Below are 20,524 nucleotides of genomic sequence, written 5' to 3' on the forward strand. Positions count from 1 at the left end.
CAAACCATGTAAAACAGACCATTATTCATCTTCCACCAAACTTTATAGTTGGCACTATGCATTCAGGCAGGTAGTGTTTTCCTGGCATCCAGCAAACCCAGATTTGTCCATTGGACTGCCAGATGGAGAAGTGTGATTCATCACTCCAGAGTCCAATGGTGGCGAGCTTTACGCCACTCCAGCCAACACATGGTGATCTTAGGCTTGTGCGGCTGCTCGGCCCTGGAAACCCATTTCATGAAGCTCCCGACAGTTGTGTTGACGTTGCTTCCAGAGGCAGTTTGGAACTTGGTAGTGAGTGTTGCAACCGAGAACAGACGATTTTTACATGCTTCAGCAATCGGCGGTCCAGTTCTGTGAGCTTGTGGGGGCTAACACTTCGCAGCTGAGCCATTGTTGCTCCTAGACGTTTCCATTTCACAATATCAGCACTTAGTTGACCGGGGCAGCTATAGCAGGGCAGAAATTTGACGAACTGACTTGTTGGAAAGGTGGATCCTATGTCGGTGCCACGTTGAAAGTCAGTTGAGCTCTTCAGTAAGGCCATTCTACGGCCAATGTTTATCTATGAAGATTGCATGGCTGTGTGCTCAATTTATACACCTGTCAGCAACGGGTGTGGCTGAAATAGCCAAGTCCACTAATTTGAAGGGGTGTCCACATACTTTTGTATATATAGTGTAAATTGCAACTCCTCTTTGCCAGAGCTAGCTGTACATGACCACCACCTACTGGAAAGTTCACTCAAGATTTATTACTGAATAGCATTTTAGACTGTTGAACCCATGTCTCAAAGTTATCAAAAATGCAGCACGAAGCATTTTTAAGTTTGTTCTTAAAAAATCTTTCTGTATTTACCAGACAGACAAAAACCGACAAACAACACTTATTTACAGTGTTAAAACGAGAGCTGAAACGTTTCGACACTATTTACACCATGGATTTCAGCATGGAGCACACAGGACTCGGGTTTCAACAAACCTTTCTGCAACCCTACCAAATATCAAAAGAAAGAGTCAATGGGAAGTACTGTATGCTTAAAAAAAAATTGCACAATGGTTTATGTACAGGATATCCAATTGAAAAGCACCAATCATATTGACATTAATACACTGTACATACAAATGTGTGTATAAGCATGTTAGGGAGCATGAATGTATAGCTTGCTACCTGTGGTGCTAACTTAGCCACATCAACAAAAATGTGTGAGTACTACAATTTCAATATCACAAAATTAAATGTTTGGGCTACATGAGCTGGCTGAAAAATAAGGAAATGTTACATAACATGTATAACTAGACTGGCAAAAATGAGTGAAATATTTGAAGTCCAATGATCTTCGAGAGGAATTGACATCTAAATAACAGATTTGAGATTGAATTTAATGCGAAAGTATAAACAAAATATAACAACCAGCTCTGTAGGGTTCCCTTAGGTTTGACTGCAAAGAGGTGAAAGAGAGAGAGTTTGGGCTATGGAACCGAGGTGCACTTGGTGGAGCTTGATAGTCTGTTTGTCTGCCTCCTCTTGGCTGGGGGTGGTATTGCCAGGGGTGGTATTGGCGGTGCCAGTGGCTCCCTCTTCTTTGGGCTGCTTGCTGGTGAACTCAACAATGCTGAAGACAAACTGCATGCAGCCCAGTTTGATGTAGCTGCCGTGGTGGAGCAGCGCTGTGCCCTCCCAGCCGGCCCCACTGCCACCGATCAGGCTGGAACTGCTGGCCTTACAGTTGCAGGAGAGCCTGGGTCCTCCCTGGGGCTGGCAACTCATCACTCCCCCTGATGGAATCAGGCCAGTCCTGGGGCTGGGTACTGCCTCAGCCCCCTCCTCCTGCTCTCTCATCTTACAATGGCCTGAAGAAAGAGAGCACCGTCACTCAAGTCTCCTACAGACACACAGCGCTGGCCAAACCCCATCTCTACAGGTTTAAGGTGATGGGGCAAAACAACCAACCACATGTTGCACACAGGAGATAGGGCGTTTCAAACTCAGCAAAATTGGTAAGTGTGTGTGTATATATGCTGAGATGTGTGTGTTACTTACGGACAATGCCCTGCACTTTGGAGACCAGGCCACTAACCGGGCTGGGGGATGCCTTCTCAGAGAAGTCACAGGAGTAGAGTACATTGTCCACCGTGGTCCCATGCTCACTGTAGTTGAGCAGCTCGTAGTGCTTGGTGTTCTACACACAGGTACAAGATAACCATCAGTCATGTCTGTAGTGCTACTGTTATTTCAAATATTGCTCACTGCTCAGCTCATAGCAAGGTGTAAAATACTTTGTTCGGCAATCTATCAGTGTTTCAAACAGGCTAGACAACCTACCCCGTCGTAAAAGATGCAGGCGTGTTTTCCAGATACATAATTACAATGACCATAGTTTGTAAGGCACACATCCATGTCAGCACCTACAGAGGGTTGTCAGAGAGAGAAAGACTGATGAGACTTTGTTCCATGTTGAGTAAAGATCACAGTATTTCATAATACAGCATGGGCGGTCCTTACCAGCTCCTATGTACAGGGTCCTATAAGACATGTTAATGGCTCCTCCCTTCCCCATGAGTGGATAGAACGTTGCTCTCGCCTGCACCTTCTGTTCTTCTGTGATCGGGACAGATTTTGGAGGATTACTTTGGAGGAATGACACATTTTATTGTGTAACATTCCTATGACCCTAAAATGAAACTGCCAGACGTGGGGCGGGGTCTTACCCTCTGTGCGTGGCGCGGGAGACTGAGGTTTAAGGGCGACGGTGGTGGTGGGAGGAGCGGTTAGACCGCTGCCTTGGGGGGTTGGGGGCACTTTGGGGGGAAACAGCTGCTGTATCCTCTGCCAGGCCAGGAGTTTGACCAACTCCTCATCCAGGTTACTCAGCTCCATCTCTGTATGAACAATAACATGTTTCAACATCATCATAGACTTCGCTTGAAGCAATCCTGTATCACAGCCATCTGTAAGCAGCATTACAGGCCATTTAATCAGCATGGCCAATACATTAATGCACTGTTTTAACTTTTGTGTTGTTGAATAAAGTATATGWTTTTAAACTAGACAGCAAGAGGTGCTCATCACCTAGGCCTAATTATAAACAGCGGTACAAGTAGAACGGTGTTGAGGTATCTACATACCCCCATCCCCTTCCATCATGGCCTTCATGCCACCAGACAGGTCTGCTATGGAGGAGGAGAGGGAGCTAGGGAACATGGAGCTGCCCTTTAGATCTGGCCCTAGGGAGAAACAGGGAGGTGTGGTGGTGGGCTCGCTTGCTGTGCTGGAGTCTTTAACGGCTCTGGGTGGGGTAAAGACATGGATACCCAGGTTGGGGCCGAGCTTCAGCTCCTTGCAGCAGCTCAGAGGGGTGGCCTGAGCCCCTGCCTTGCCTGGAGGAGTCCCGTAAGCCTGACTCTTGACATCCTGCCCTGTAGCTGCACACTTCGATGGGGAACAACCTCTCTGGGTGCAAGACTCCAGGGGGCTGCCCCTCTCCGTTTTAACCACAACCCCTCTTCTCAGGTGATTGGGCAGCCCCAGAGCAGAGATTGGGAGTGAGGCTTGGGGGGTGAGTATGTGCAGCTGGAGCTCTGTCTGTCTGCAGGCACCTGAGGCAGCGTCACACGCTAACGTCCCGTTGGCTTGTACAGGCTGTTCCATCAGGGGTCCGTTGGGTTTCCTGCACTTCAGACAGGGCCTCACCGTGCAGCAGCAGCTCTCCTGGCCCTGCGAGAGTTCCTTCAGTACAGGGGCCCCCTGGGAGCCATCAGATGTATTGCAGGGCTTAGAGCAGGGGGCAGGCAGGGCAGAAGCTGTCCTTTCTGCAAGGGGCAGAGTGCTGTTCTCCTCTAGAGCCACACAGGGCTTAACGTCTGCCTGTTCAGAGTCCCAGTCTGACGAGGACTTCTGCTTGCCCGATAAATGTCGCATGATGCTGCACTGGAGCGCCATGACGTCTCTAAGCCACTGAACGAAGAAAAAAACATTTCAGTGAAAATAAGCACCTTCACCCATCCAGCAACTCCAAATAAACATCAATTTACAGTTATTACACATTCAATAATTGGCAGTTAATTCCTAGCATGTCTGGACCCATGTCTTCTAGCTGGGCCAGAGTCCAGTGATTTGTTTATCAAGTGCTTTAGTGCCGTCTCAGGCACAGCCCAAAGGAACCACTGAATCCCAGTGTAGTAGACAGATACTAGTGGGTGAGTTTGTGCTGTGTGTCTGTCATGCCTACCTCCTGTTGCTCCGCTTGGCTGGTAAAATGCTGAGGGGAGCAGTCCTGGTTTGGGATGCCATTACAGATCAGCTCCCCGTTACGCACCGCTGCAGGAGCCAACATGGCCGGGGGGTTCTTGTACTGGGACTTAATAGCGTCGGGTACCTGGAGGGGCAAACAAACACCCCCACACACAATATTATTTACAGGAGCAGTGAAGTCCCATTGTGGTTCTTCACATTCATTCTTAATGCAGATTAGTTGACAAATCAATACATTTGTTGAAAATCTGTTTTCATCACCACTACAGTATTTCAAAGTGAAAAGCAAAAACGGATTTCATAACATTATATGGCTTTTACAGACTCAGTGGGCGTAAGCTACCTTGAGCGCCTTCGTCTTGTGGTGGACACCGCTGAGGACAGGCGGGTTCTGTCGGTGGACCCATCGCAGGAAGTCCACCTTGACTGCATGCTGGGATATTCTGTCCTGGAACTGGTCTAAGAGCTTGCAACGGCTGGTAAGGGACAGGCTCCGCCGGTTCAGCTGGAGAACAGGACAGGAGGCCATGTCAGGAACAGAGCGACGTCTACTCCTGAATCAACCCCAAATCAAACCTTAGCCAGACACTATGCACTTGTAACACGTCTACAGACCCTAAAGCTCAGCTGGAGAACAGGTCACATCAGTAACGGAATAACTTCTACATACTAGGGTTGARAGATATCACAATATTATTGCATATGGGTGATTCTTGATATCACCCAAACACAACTACAAACCCTTTTCCCTGTACAGCGAAAACAGAGCCATTCCTGTCTAAATATCACCATATCCGTATTGTTTTTAAGCATGCCAAAATACTGAACCCCAATTCCATGCATGAGGATGCTTGGCCACCAGATGACACCGGGGGGTTGGCTACACCACTTACCACCAAGTGCTCCTTATGGTTGGGGCACATCCACCTGCCTGTGGGCATGGCAGTGAGTGGGGGGTCCAGGCAGTCCATGTGGAAGAGCAGGGGGCAATAATCACACTGAACCAGGGGGGCCATTCTGCAGTTCCTATAGGATAGAGAAGAGCACAGAGAAGAGAGTAAGCTTGGATTAGCAAAATCAGCCAACCAACTACTGCACGCAGACATATAGACAAACTCAGAAAATATAAGTGGTGGAGTCCATTTGGATTCCCTGAATACAGATTGTATTTGAATAATCTGTGTTGATATAACTGGGTTTGATTGACTAATCATACCTGGTGCAGGAGAAGCACACCCTGACTGGCAGAGGAACGAGGCCATTGGGGTCCATCTCATGCTGTGGCCTCCTGAAAGTCTTCATGATCAGCTCCTCTTTCCTCCTCTGTTTAGTGATGCCTGGCAGTGCTGTGGTGCAGGTGAGCTCGTTGGGCAGCTGGAACTGCGAGGGGTTCCTCTCCATGGCAGCGGCAATGAGCAGCTGAAAGGGCCTCTTGAGGAGCCGTGGTGTGGGGGTATGGGTGGTGGTGGCTCGCTCAGGTTCCGAGCCCTGGGCCTCCACCACCACCTCCTCTGCCTTGGCCATCTCCGCGTCAGCCTCGTTCTGCTCCTCCGAGGGGGTGGCCATGTCCGTGGATGAGGCGTTGGATGTGGGCGTGCCCGGTCGGCTGCTGGCCTGCCGCTCAAGGCGCTCCAGACGTACAGCAGCCACCCGCAGGCCGGGTCCTGCTGCTCCGACCCCGGGGGGCAGCCTGTCCAGGCGCAACATAGTGGTAGTAATGGTGGTGGTGCCCCGCTCCAGTTCAGCTGCTGGGGGGGAGGAGCGCTTGGAGAGGGGCCTCTCCCTCTCCAGCAGGCCATTTGTCGGCTCAGCCTTCTGCTCCCGCTTCTGGGGATGACAGTCAGAGACCAGCTAGGATCAGACAGTATTCACCACCACTAGGGTTGTTGCAATACTTTGACTCAAATTGATACATTGAAAATGGGTGTTAACAGGCTAACACATCTGAAGGCTAACACATCTGAAGCATAACATCTCTGTTGTGAGTATCGTGTATTGTTGAAACCTCACCTTTCTCCGGAAGTTGCAGCGATGACACATCCAGTCACCAGGAGGCAGCATTTCTTCACTCAATGGTGGGTTACTGTAGGAACCACAAAAAAATAGCCATTAAAAAAAAAGGACTTTCCTGCTTGTCATATTATTCATAGGTCCAACGTGGATCAATTGCTAAGTAAAATGTATAAGGGCTAATGCCAAACAACTTACCATGGGTCAGAGCATCTATTCAATTTTGAGAGTATAGGAGGGTGTTTTTTATTTAACTAGGCAAGTCAATTTAGAACAAATTCTAATTTACAATGACAACCTGCCAAAAAGCAAAATGCCTGCTGCAAGGAAAGGGGCTGGGATTAAAAATACAATTTTAATATAGGACAAATCACACATCACAACAAGAGACACCACAACACTACATAAAGAAAGACCTAAAACATAGCATAGTAGCAGCACAACATGGCAGCAGCACAAAACATGGCACAAACATTATTGGGGAAAGAAGGTAGGGACAACAATACAACACACAAAGCAGCCACAACTGTCAGTGTCCATGATTGAGTCTTTGAATGAAGAGATTGAGTTAAAACGGTCCAGTTTGAGTGTTTGTTGCAGCTCGTTCCAGTCGCTAGCTGCAGCGAACTGAAAAGATGAGCTACCCAGGGATGTGCACGCTTTGGGGACCTTTACACAGAATGTGACTGGCAGAACGGGTGTTGTATGTGGAGGATTGGGGCTGCAGTAGATATCTCAGATAGGTGGGAGTGAGGCCTAAGAGGGTTTTATAAATAAGCATCAACCAGTGGGTCTTGCGATGGGTATACAGAGATGAGCCGTTTACAGAGGAGTATAGAGTGTACTGATGTGTCCTATAAGGAGCATTGGTGGCAATTCTGATGGCCGAATGGTAAAGAACATCTAGCCGCTCGAGATCACCCTTACCTGCCGATCTATAAATTACATCTTCGTAATCTAGCATGGGTAGGATGGTCATCTGACTCAGGGTTCATTTGGCAGCGTCGGTGAAAGAGGAGCGATTACAATAGAGGAAACCAAGTCCAGTATACCGTCTAGCCATACTCCCAAGTACTTGTATGAGGTGACTACCTCAAGCTCTAAACCCTCAGAGGTAGTAATCACACCAGTGGGGAGAGGGGCAGTCTTCTTACCAAACCACACAGCCTTTGTTTTGGAGGTGTTCAGAACATGATTACGGGCAGAGAACGCTTGTTGTACACAAAGAAAGCTTTGTTGTAGAGCATTTAACACAAAATCTGGGGAGGGGCCAGCTGAGTATAAGACTATCAACTGCATAAAAATGGATGAGATCTTCCTACTGCCTGAGCTATGTTATTGATGTATATTGAGAAGAGCGTGGGGCCTAGGATCAGGCCATGGGGTACTCCCTTGGTGACAGGCAGTGGTTGAGACAGCTGATTTTCTGACTTTATACACTGCACTCTTTGAGAGAGATAGTTAGCAAACCATGCCAAAGACCCCTCAGAAACACCAACACCCCTTAGCCGGCCCACAAGAATGGAAAGGTCTACCGTATCAAAAGCTTTGGCCAAGTCAATTAAAACAGCAGCACAACATTCCTTAGAATCAAGGGCAATGGTGACATCAGAGGACCTTTAAGGTTGCAGTAACAAATCCATAACCTGAGTGGAAATCAGATTGCATACCAGAGATAATACTATAGACATCAAGAAAGCTAGTCAGTTGATTATTGACAAGTTATTCCAACACTTTTAATAAACAGGGCAACATAGAAATTGGACAATAACAATTAGGGTCAGCTTGATCACCTTTAAATAAAGGACGCACCGTGGCTGCCTTCCAAGCAATAGGAACTTCCCCAGAGAGGAGAGACAGGTTAAAAAGGTCAGAGATCGGCTTGGCGGTGATAGGGGAAGCAACCCTAAAGAAGAAAGGGTCTAAACCATCTGACCCAGATGGTTTTTTGGGGTCAAGTTTAAGGAGCTCCTTTAGCACCTCGGATTCAGTGACCGCCTGCAAGGAGAAATGTTGTAGCCGGGCAGGGGGAACAGAGGGAGGAGCATCGGGGGAATGTTGGACGGGCAAGGAGGTATGGCTGAGTCAAATAGGAATCCTGACTTAATGAAGTGGTGATTAAAGAGCTCAGCCATGTGATTCTTGTCAGTAACAACCCCATCATCAACATTAAGGGACATGGGCAGCTGTGAGGAGGAGGGTTTATTCTCCAGGTCTTTAACCATTTTCCAAAACTTATTGGGGTTAGACTCAGAGAGAGAACTGCTTCTTAAAGTAACTAACTTTGGCCTTCCGGATAGCCTGAGTGCACTTATTTCTCATTTGCCTGAACGAGRKYCAGTCAGCCTGAGTATGCGTGTGCCGAGCCCTTCGCCAAACGCAATTCTTGAGGTGGAGTAACTCTGCAAGATCACGGACAAACCAGGGGCTGAACCGGTTTTTCATTCTCATTTTCTTTTTTGTGAGTGTTTCCTAACAATAACACTGAAAATATCAAAAAAGAAGGTCCAAGCATCTTATACCAACTTACAGAGGCCAGGTCATGAAGGAAGGCTTGCTCATTAAAGTATTTTAGCAAGTATATGACAAACTCAGTACAGGTCGTTTTACTGAGCAGCCATTACGAACACGGGCTGTAAAACAGTGATCACTAAGGTCATCACAGAAAACACCAGACTGTTACCTATCAGGTTTATTTGTGAGGACAAAATCAAGTAGAGAGTAACCTTTTCTGGGTGTTTGGAGTCATACCTTGTGGGATTGGTAATAATCTGAGAAAGATTTAGGGAGTCCCATTGCTTTAGGATTTGGTCAGGTGGTTTAAGCATGTCCCAGTTTAGGTCACCTAGCAGTACAAATTCAKACTTAGTGTAAGGGGCCAGGAGAGAGCTTAGGGCATTTAGGGTACAGGCCGGTGCTGATGGAGGACGATAACACCCAGCAACAGTCAACAAAGAGCTATTTGAAAGTTTAATGCTTAAAACCAGCTAATCAAATTGTTTGGGGACAGACTTGGTGGAGACAACCGAGCACTGAAGGTGTTCCTTGGTAAAGATTGCCACTCCACCACCGTTGGAATATCTGTCTTGCCGAAAAAGGTTATAACCAGAAAGGTTAGATTTTAGGTAATAAGCAAAATCAGTGAAGCAGATAGACCCAAATCTGACTTGTGCTCTAGCAACAGTACATGGGCCAGGGTGTACATGTACATTTCTAGATATCATCAACAGTAATACAAATCAGGGCACAGCAGAGGACAGGGAGAGCTCTGCAGTGTTGATTAATGACATTTGAATGTGCATTAGATGGCAACAAGATCATATTGTACAGTAATTTCATCAGGCAATGTGAATACAAACCCGGAGAGAGGTGGTTAGAATAGGATGGGAGGCCAAGAGTCTGTGTAACCAATAGCGTCAGAGTCCCGAGTGTGGGAACAAACAGTCTGTCCCACAGTCGGGTAAACAAGCACGTTCACAGTCAAGAAAGCCTCCAGGACTCATGAGGCAAAGAGCATAAAGCACAATAAAATAATCGAACGACTTGGGGCTAGCCATTGTAAGTTCAGAGTCACTCACCCCAACAGTGCGTGTGTGCTGGAGGCGAGCGAAAGCTCGTGAGAAGGGGGGGACGACAGGCCAGGGCAGACAGTGAACAGATTGCCAGGTGGAATCCAAGCAGCAGTGCAGCAGGCAAAGGAAGTAGGTGTCACACCCACTTGGGAGAAGCTTTTTTGGGGGAGGCAGATTCCTTGTAGAAAATCCCAGATAGCTAGCAGGTTTCTGTCCATCGTTTTTTTCCACGTGGAAGAGGTGGTTGTTAGCCAGCTATATCTCTTCAGTTTCGGCGAATGGTCCTTTACAACATCCAAACAAATGGCTGTTGTGGCTGTTGTGTTTTGGAGATTGTGAGGAGGATATCTTCTGATGTGATCAAAGCAACAATATTGTTTCTTATTGCGGTAATTTACAAATGAAGTGTCCTGTCTGCATATCAGTTCAAAATAGAGATCAATTCAGAGAGTACTGTATTGTGATGATGTAATTGACCTGTGCTGGAACAGGTCTATGTTTCGAAATACCACAACATAGCACATCAAAATACACCTTTTAATACCTAACGCCAAACCTTACTTTAACGCTTGAGTGTTTACTGTTAGAAGAGCTTCTTTTCTAAATGCCTGTCTCCATCTAGTGGGATTAATGTGACACTGCCTGGCGTGCCCACTTGCCAAAACAGGAGTCAATATTGAAAACAGTTTTTACTTTCTTTTAAATCACCAACACAGGGAAATTAAGCACTTACTAACATGCCCAACAACAATGTTGTTGTACTCAAGACTAGTGTCAGAAAATGTTTTGCTCGGTCAATGAAGACTCAAACGCTTCCAGAGACAGCTCCCATTCAGTCAACGCAAATATCCACACTCCTTTCTTGACACATTCATTTCTTATGGCCTATTGAAACCTGGGCTTCCTACTTTACTGGTAATATTAGTGTCCTTTACATTCATTGAAAAATGGGAAATTGTTTGAAAGTTTCATGCTCACTGTTAGTAAGGGGAGACCAGGGAAGTTGTAACATATTTTGTATATTTTATCTATTATAGATTTGGGTTACTGGTAATATGTAGAGTGGCTCTCTATTTGCCATAAGCATGCATTTAATCTCATCATTCCGAATGTCTAAAGAACATGTTCTTGAAATATGAACACAGAACATTTTTAACTTATCATGGCGATTTCACACAACTACAATCATGGTCTTGAATTGGTCTCGCTTTAGGTGGTCTACGAACAACACCTAGCTGTGATGCTCATAAACTCTATTCTATGATTCTATTCTACTACACCGTTTATACAGCCAGACACCACAATGAATTGTTGGAATGCTTTCTGTTGTTTCTAATCTAGAAGATATACAGCTACTGCATTGGAAGTTGTCAATGTGATTGTATGATGGAACTGAAATTAAAATCACATAGCTAAAGTTACCAGCAATGTCACATTTTACAGTCAATGACCACCCAAGGGGATATGCAAATGTTCTATTTGCAAAGACAGATTATACTCAGTCTTCTATGTGGAAAGCCTTGTACTGTAGCCTAGCTCACAACCAAAACCTGCACTATTGGCTCATATGATAAAAACTGTAGCTACCAACCAACATGACACATATCCAGATCTTGCACAACAGTGTGTTGGAAATGTCTAAATGGATGTCCCCGAAATGCACATAATATGCTCATCTCAAATCGAGTTATAAGCACGTTGGATCAGCTGTAATACCATAATTATATTCCTGTTAAATGTCAAGCGAAACGTCGGTAAAATGGCGCTGGAATAAAACGTTTTTCTTTTTAGGTCGCCATATTGTAAACATAGGCACACGCTCGAAGAGCAGCCTCGACTCCATTTTCAGCCAGCGTTCTCTCAGTCAGAGCTGGTGAGAGACGACGCCTGGAGCCAAGCAGACCTACGCGGGGGCTGGCTGCAACCATTTAGCGGCTAATTTTAACCAAGTCCTGGTTCCTGTGTCACAATCATCTTCGTAGCATGGTTGAAAAGCAACCCCCCCCCCCCCGAATTTAACTTAACACATCTCATGTGTGGAATTTTGCACAACGGCACGGTTCTTCAAGAAGCTGGATTGTCTAAACAGGACAGCCGCAGAGTCATTCTGAATCCAGCAAACCATGCACGATCCTTACCAAGCTAGTGGGATACAAGTATCATTTTCACACATACCAGCATTGTAGATGGAAGGCAGCAGGACAATGGTCACAACACAGAAGGTCCCCTCCCTCATGACAACTATCACAGGTGTCGTGGTTGGTGGCCCTGCTCTTTCTCCGAACGTCCCTTTCACTCCTCCGATTCCTCTTTTCGCCATCCTCTGACTTGGGGGGTGCGAGCAGTGTTTGAATTTGCTGTAACAAGTTGAACACGTATGAGAAATCTGGATCGCCAAATTGAACTACCTTCACTGCCCATTTAGGTTTATTGACCTTGTTGCTAGCACATCAAACAAATAAAGTTATGTGTATGATTCAGTATCATGTCAGTAACATAATTGTTGATAATAGCTAGTTAGGTCAGTAAACTATAAATCGCCTACTGATGGAAGCTAGGGTATTTACTGTAACGTTTGAGTCTGCAGCAGTGATCAAAACAGCTGACAACTAAATAGTTTTACATTTTACTGTAGTTAAGCTATAGTTCAAGTAATAGCACGTTTCCCATAAACTAGCTAGTTACACATTGCAAAGATAGGTGTTTTGTCTTCAACTGCATCCTAGCCAACGGCGTTAGGACAGAATTACAGCCTCAAAATATAGCTATTTGCTTCCATCTTGCTATCTAGCTAACCATGTCCATTTGGCTCGCTAGTTAGATAGTTAACAAACTTAAAAGGTTGCATTTTAACTGAAATTAGTAACGTTGTGGTGACATGCCTCACCTCCATTAAGCCCCCAGAGGTATCCAAGTCGTACACAATCGTTGGCGTCTCCATTTTGTCCCACATTCACCCAGCAAAGCAGTCGACGACTTCTTGCAAAGAATCCTATGCTATGGAACCAGCTTAGCTAGCTAGTTTCGTTCCACGCCCAGTGTGGCTGTCGACCCCCCACACTAGCTGCTGTATCTGAATAAGATATAGGCACACACTAGACTGATAGCCAAAGTACCTATTTAGCCAACTGTCTTGTACCCTCGGTAACTTAGCTAGCTACTATAACGTTAGTTTGCCACGCCAGCCATCAAGCAATGTTCGCTTGCTAACTAATGGCAAGAATATCACGAATGTTATGAGTTTCTCACAAACCTTAACTTTGAGCCTATTCTGAACTGTCTTATTGTCAGGTTGGTGAACAACTGTGAATATATTTGTGAGGCCTAGCCATGGTTCTTGTTTCTGCTCCTAGCTAAGAGAAGACGCTTGAAAATTCTGCAAACCCGCTCGCTTCCACTTTGCATTGTCAACAGTCAGAATACACAACATGTAAAATGATGGCAAATTAAGCGTTATTTCCAACCAAGGGTTGCAAAATGCGTTTTGTTGTTATTCTTCCAAGAGTGCAGGGTCCTCAAGAAAAGTATTTTTGTTATGAAAAATCAAATGCATCAATGCTGATAGCGGCAATATCCTCTCCGAGTTGGCGCAACTGCGAGTGAAATTACGTTTGAGCATGCGCGTTTCAAGATTGTTGAAAAACATGGCCGCCGCAGCACATAAACAGTTGTCACTAGTTACCAAAGCCATAAAGTCCAAATTGGGTATATCGTAAAAATTCATGAAAACTAAAATGTACTTTTTGGTCTTAATTTAAGGTTAGGCAAAAGTTTAGCAGTGTGGTTAAAGTTGCAGATTTTAGGTAGATAAATTGTAAAAATAGGCGGGTTGAGCTATAATTATGACTTTGTGGCTGTGGTAACTAGAGACGACGACACAAACTAATAAAAATGCATGCGCTTGGGAAGCCCTCAAAGACAGCTGGCTAGCTAACTTGAATAATTAGTTAGAGCTGGTAAATTGTCAAATAACAGCTAGACAACTACACCAGTTTGCCTGTCTTGATCAACTTTAACGAGCTATCTTCCCCTCTATTTGTGACTGACCACCGACGAAGCTTGCAAGCAAAACTACCCTCATTTCAATGTAGCCTTCGCTATGCCCTCCATCTATATGGACAATCATATCAGAGTTTTCTTATTCTATGGTATATTGGCGATCACACAATGTAATGTGCATCCCGCATCCTACTGTGCAGGACGGAAACAGGATTCCCCAAAAACGGAACAAACTACCAATAAATAAAATAAAATAAATCAACTTTTCTGTTAAAAATGCGTAGGTATTTGCTCTTTATCAAAAAACAACAGGACATGTGGTGTCAGGAAAATAACCTCTCACTCAACGTCAACAAAACAAAGGAGATGGACTTCAGGAAACAACAGAGGGAGCCCCCGTATCGACATCGACTGGACAGCAGTGGAGAAGGTGGAAGTTCCTCTGCGTACATATCACTGACAAACTGAAATTGTCCACCCACACAGACAGTGTGGTGAAGAAGGTGCAACAGCACCTCTTCAACCTCAGGAGGCTGAAGAAACTTGGCTTGTCACCTCAAACCCTCACAAACTTTTACAGATGCACAATTGAGAGCATCCTGTTGGGCCTGGTACGACAACTGCACCGCCCACAACCGCAGTGCTCTCCAGAGGGTGGTACGGTCTGCACAACACATCACCGGGGGCAAACCTCCAGGACACCTACAGCACCCGATGTCACAGGAAGGCCAAAAAGATCATTAAGGACAACAACCACCTGAGCCACTGACTGTTCACCCCACTATCATCCAGAAGTAAGCATTTCACGGTAAGGTCTACACCTGTTGTAATCGGCGCAGTGTGTGCGTGTGTGTGTTTCTCTTTCGTGAGGTCAGTACAGGTGCATCAAAGCTGGGACCGGGAGACTGAAAAACAGATTCTACCTCGTTAAATAGCCATCACTAGCACAGAGAGGCTGCTGACTACATACACAGATTTGAAATCATTGGGCACTTTAATAAATGGAACACTAGTCACTTTAATAAAATGTAMATATTTTGCATAACTCATCTCATATGTATATACTGTATTCTATACTATCTACTGTATCTTAGTCTATGCCGCTCTGAAATTGCTCATCCATATATTTATATATTCTTAATTCCATTCCTTTACTTAGATTTGTGTGTATTGGGTATTTGTTGAGAAATTGTTAGATATTACTTGTTGCACAAGCATTTCGCTACACCAGCAATAACATCTGCTAAACATGTGTATGTGACCAATACAATTTGATTTGTATAAATTATTTTGAAAAGCAACTGCTGCACCAAAACTTTTATTTTGAAAGGATATCACTCCACCGCTTATTGTTGGTGACTTTACACGTGCAGTAGGGTCGCAGTTGTGAAATGTCTAGCGACGTTCGGACTCGGAGGGTTTTCGCGCTGCACTCCCTCACTGACCAATACAATAATGTTCTCGCCCCCCACACACACACTAATCCAATGAAATGACAGATTTCACGAAACACACACACACACACACACACACACACACTGATCCAATAAAAATGTCATTCTGCAACATTGTTTAGTTTTAAATGTGACACGTCCAATCAGATAATACAGATCTTCTTCTGACAGCTAGCTTGCTTGACAGCTAACTATGCAGATGTGTTCTGCAGGCATTGCACATGTGGATAGTTAGCTGTCATTTAACTCATGTAGGTTAGCTGTCAGAGACACATTGAGAGAATTCAGATGATCAAAATATCCGCCAGATAGGCGATTTGCGCGAACCAATCCTCACAATCGAAATGTTCGGGCAGAGATTACTTGTTTTCCGAAAGAAACGCTGAAACCTCTCCACTCGAAGCTCATAAAAGCGACSCAACACGTCACCTCTGGAAAGCCAGCGGGCCTCTGCATGATAAAGCCCCTGCTGGTGCTCGCTCCCCATATCCAAATCAAATCAAATGTTATTTGTCACATGCGCCGAATACAACAGGTGTAGACCTTACCGTGAAATGCTTACTTACAAGCCCTTAACCAACAATGCAGTTCAAGAAATATAGTTAATAAAACATTTACTAAATAAACTAAAGTTTAAAAAATCCAATAAATCAAAAAGTAACACTAGAAATGTACATAACAATTACGAGGCTATATACAGGGGAGGGGGCACAATCGATTTGAACAGATGAACAAAGTGGATGCCTTCAAGATTAAGTTTAATCATGTTTCTAACGGGAGGATTGACATGTTTCCCAATGCTGATTTCGAAATTCAGAATCTGATCAACAAAGCGCACAGCGACGCACTGAAAAAAAACGTTAAATAGCATCTTGTCAAACTGCTGGGAAAGTTTTGCGACTCTTTCCCAGAGGAGAACAGGAGACAAGACGACTGGATACCGGACCCTTTCGAGTTGAGATAGGAAGCGTCACGTTGCCAAGCATCGAATAGGCTCTTCTGGTGGAGCTGTCGTTTGATCGCGGACTGAGCATGCCCTTCCCGGAAATTACACTGCCAAAGTTCTGGAGCAGCGTAATGGGAGAGTATCCTGCTCTCGCCTGTCACGCAATCAGAATCATGCTACCCTTCAGCACTACCTATCTGTGTGAAAGTGGCTTCTCTGCTATGGCCATGCTGAAACCTAAAAGCAAAAACTAACTGGACAGCCAGCATGACCTCCGAGTTGCCCTGTCAACCAGACTTCAATAAACTTATTTAACTAAAGAAACACCCCAGCTTTCCCACTGATAGACCACACACACACGCACGCACACACACACACACACACAAAATAAACAGGACTGGTATGTGTTACTGTTCATTAACATTATGGAACTGGTATGTGTTACTGTTCATTAACATTATGGAACTGGTATGTGTTACTGTTCATTAACATTATGAACTGGTATTGTGTACTGTTCATTAACATTATGGAACTGGTATGTGTTACTGTTCATTAACATTATGAACTGGTATGTGTTACTGTTCATTAACATTATGGAACTGGTATGTGTTTACTGTTCATTAACATTATGGAACTGGTATGTGTTACTGTTCATTACATTATGGAACTGGTATGTGTTACTGTTCATTAACATTATGGAACTGGTATGTGTTACTGTTCATTAACATTATGGAACTGGTATGTGTTACTGTTCATTAACATTATGGAACTGGGTATGTGTTACTGTTCATTAACATTATGGAACTGGTATGTGTTACTGTTCATTAACATTATGGAACTGGTATGTGTTACTGTTCATTAACATTATGGAACTGGTATGTGTTACTGTTCATAACATTATGGAACTGGTATGTTTACTGTTCATTAACATTATGGAACTGGTATGTGTTACTGTTCATTAACATTATGGAACTGGTATGTGTTACTGTTCATTAACATTATGGAACGTGTATGTGTTACTGTTCATTAACATTATGGAACTGGTATGTGTTACTGTTCATTAACATTATGGAACTGGTATGTGTTACTGTTCATTAACATTATGGAACTGGTATGTGTTACTGTTCATTAACATTATGGAACTGGTATGTGTTACTGTTCATTAACATTATGGAACTGGTATGTGTTACTGTTCATTAAACATTATGGAACTGGATGTGTTACTGTTCATTAACATTATGGAACTGGGGGGGCTGGGCGGGGCTGACGGGTATGTGTTACTGTTCATTAACATTATGAACTGGTATGTGTTACTGTCATAACATTATGGAACTGGTATGTGTTACTGTTCATTAACATTATGGAACTGGTATGTGTTACTGTTCATTAACATTATGGAACTGGTATGTGTTACTGTTCATTAACATTACTGTCCTGGTTTTGATGTCATGTTCTGAGTCTGATMATTTATTACACCCCATTCCTGAACCGGTCGCCTAATTAAATGGCTTATTCTCTTGAATTGATAATACATGTGTTCTCAGTTAATATGGCTGTGTAGCCTAATGACTTTCTTTAATACCATAATTGAGAACAGAGTCTATTTTGCAAATGAAACTTGCCCAAGAAGGCAGCTGCAATACAACATTATAGAATGTTATCATCAACAGTCCATGATAATAGGTCGCGACTCAATTGTCATTGTCAAATTTGGGCCCCCTGGCAAAACCAGTTTAGAATCGCTGTCTTAGATCAAAGTTTTGCCCAACACGTCGGCTGATGGCAGTATTATTAGGGTAAACGCCGTAAAATGAATAATGGCGCCATCTGGCGGCCAGTTGGTCTAATCAAAGTTATTGTTGCTATTAGGCTACTCGAAAAAATTGGACTGAATTTGAATGAGGATAGCTAGTACTGTACATAATGTCGTCTTATTTGAGGAGTATTTGTCAGCATATCTTACCATAAGCATTTTTTGGTTCAGTCCCCCCATTTTAGTAGACTGGGTGCCAGTGTGTCTGCTCTGTTGTCAAATGTTCTATCTATATCGATGCTTCTTCTCCTTACCATATTTGGTTAGAAGTGAAAGTTCACTGGCAGGGCAGAGGAAAACGATGGAGCAAGATAAAACTGGGTCAACAACATTCTGCTTATTTTTCTCACAGATCAGGAAACATCTAAACTCTATACAGGGTTCTGTTCCCAAAACAATAATTTGTTACGAACAGAGTCCACTAAGTTTTCTAGACCTGACTCATTGTCAATCTTTTAAAAAATGAAGTTGTTTAGAAGGAAATGCCAGTTAAACCCCTCCCTGGTTGCAGTATTTTTGGTGACCAGTAGATGGTGGTGATACTACATGACAAGACAAAAGTGTGAGGCACAAGTATACAGCGAGTCACAGTTTCCCCAGCAGTCCGGAATATATTTACGCCACTTATTCCCCATCGCTGTGTGTTATAAATGTCTACTTATATCAGAACATGTTAGACTATTATTCAAACATAAATTACCTAACTATAGATGGTACCAGACCACAGTGCGTGTTGTTGGTCTTGTCTACACTGGTAATCTTACCCAGGGTGGGTATAGGGCTCTATAGGGATAAAGATAATGTATGGCGAACAGTATACATTTATGTAGCCTATACAGGAAGACCACCCCTTCGCCGCTACACTGGCCGTAAGTCTGCTACTCTCTGAACTACAAACTAGTGCACTACACCGGACATGAGTCTGCTACACCTCCAACCCCAAAACCTCTACACTGTCAGAGGTAGCTACAATCATGTATACTTGACTTACTTTGACTCATTGAGGAGCATGGGTCATCTGACAAAAGCTTCCTCCAGTGTGCTTGGTGTTATGCGGTTTTCTTCACTTCTTTGAAGGACATTCTTGCTTCCTTCAGCTCTTCTTTATTCATGTATACATATCAGGGCAAATTCAGATGAACGACTCAGAGGGCAAAAAGGCTAAATGCATCTCGAAGTGAACCAGTAATCCTTAATAAATGATTTAATGAGATTGTGTGTCAATTTTTTTCTGAATAATAACTTTATTGAGGACGTTTTGTTAATGAACTGAGTTAATCAGTATATATACAATGGATCAAAAATAGATTATAGAATTATAATCATTGTCATCACACCTGTTTGTGTGAATAAATATTATCATGTGACAATGATAAAAAGAGAGTTTGAATGGTGATGCATTCTCCTATAGAATAAGCTATATTATTTTAGGCAAATACATTGCATCAGTTTTTGAGAATCCCCAATCCACAACAGTGACTTCTTAAGATTTAACCTTCCCTGGTTTTCATCACAAAACTAATGGCACTAGAACTTATATACACTTTGCCATGGACTTTTTCAGAGATTTGCCAATCCAATATCATTCATGAATACCTTTCAATCAGCATGTTAAAGACACACATACAATTGTGAACAAAGTGAATGAGAAGAAATTAAATTACTTTTTCTTTGCATTACTACATCTCTATTTTATGATCCATATGAAATCAACAATGTAATAATCACAGATGAATCAATGCAGTATCAGAAATATACATGATATGAACATTGCTTAATAAGGGCCTTCATTTTAAGGCACATTCAGATGTTTTTAATCATAGGAGGTTGCATAAAAAAGAGGTGTGTTTACATGTTTTTGAGAGGGTCAACTTTACAATTTGCAGCTATTGTACAAAAAAATTGAAAAGATGTTTAAAATGTCCATTGTATTTGAAAGGTTTAAGAGTCCAAGTTATTATGATATCCCTCCAATCATCACTTGAACAATCTAGCTCTTTTGTGGTGTGCCTTGCCTCAAAATAAAAATTCCCAACAAGCTGTGTGACAAACATATCATGTTGTATTTACACATTCCATTTTTTGGACTAGATACAAACTCAGCTTTCCCATTTGTGAGGTCGACATTGGACTGACGTCTTTAGGGTTTGATCATCTCAGGATAAAAACTGTACAAACACTGCTGTTAGGCCATTGCTGTTAAAGCTCTACAAAAATAATAATGTTTTCCAGTCTTTGCAGTGATGGCCAATGTGGGCTGGGCAGAGACATGTTCAGCAGACAGAGGGAGAGGGGGTGGAGGCAGGGGGGGGGGGGGGGGGGGGGGGGGTCTGAGGAGTGCAGACAAACTTCCACAAGGCAAACCATCTTGAGACCAGACCTGTCAATGCTGAAACACGTAGTTGTGCCTCTAGATGGAAACCTCATACTCTCGTGTGTCCTGTGAAATGAGGACATAGTTCTGAATTAGGGACAA

At 43.7% G+C, this 20,524-nt stretch overlaps 1 protein-coding gene across 3 annotated transcripts; it reads right to left on the minus strand.

The window, feature by feature from the left end:
• Window positions 1-1,027: 1,027 nt before the first annotated feature.
• On the minus strand, window positions 1,028-13,582 carry LOC111960711 (PHD finger protein 12). Of its 3 annotated transcripts, none has more exons than XM_023982886.3 (13): window positions 12,724-13,582; window positions 12,012-12,193; window positions 6,265-6,337; window positions 5,471-6,078; window positions 5,148-5,280; window positions 4,598-4,759; window positions 4,232-4,378; window positions 3,129-3,957; window positions 2,712-2,882; window positions 2,506-2,601; window positions 2,326-2,408; window positions 2,044-2,182; window positions 1,028-1,853 (listed from the first exon to the last, which is right to left on the minus strand). In XM_023982886.3, the coding sequence occupies exons 1-13, from the start codon at window positions 12,787-12,789 to the stop codon at window positions 1,432-1,434; spliced, it is 3,111 nt and encodes a 1,036-aa protein (XP_023838654.1). In that variant the 5' UTR covers window positions 12,790-13,582; the 3' UTR covers window positions 1,028-1,431. The 3 variants fall into 3 exon arrangements, with proteins under 3 accessions (XP_023838654.1, XP_023838652.1, XP_070295059.1); XM_023982884.2 differs by having other exon boundaries at window positions 5,471-6,081; window positions 12,724-13,581; XM_070438958.1 differs by lacking the exons at window positions 12,012-12,193; window positions 12,724-13,582 and adding an exon at window positions 9,843-11,995 and having other exon boundaries at window positions 5,471-6,081.
• Window positions 13,583-20,524: the final 6,942 nt, after the last annotated feature.

This window comes from Salvelinus sp. IW2-2015, linkage group LG4p, assembly GCF_002910315.2.
Source record: "Salvelinus sp. IW2-2015 linkage group LG4p, ASM291031v2, whole genome shotgun sequence".
In the NCBI taxonomy this organism is placed as follows: Eukaryota; Metazoa; Chordata; class Actinopteri; order Salmoniformes; family Salmonidae; genus Salvelinus; species Salvelinus sp. IW2-2015.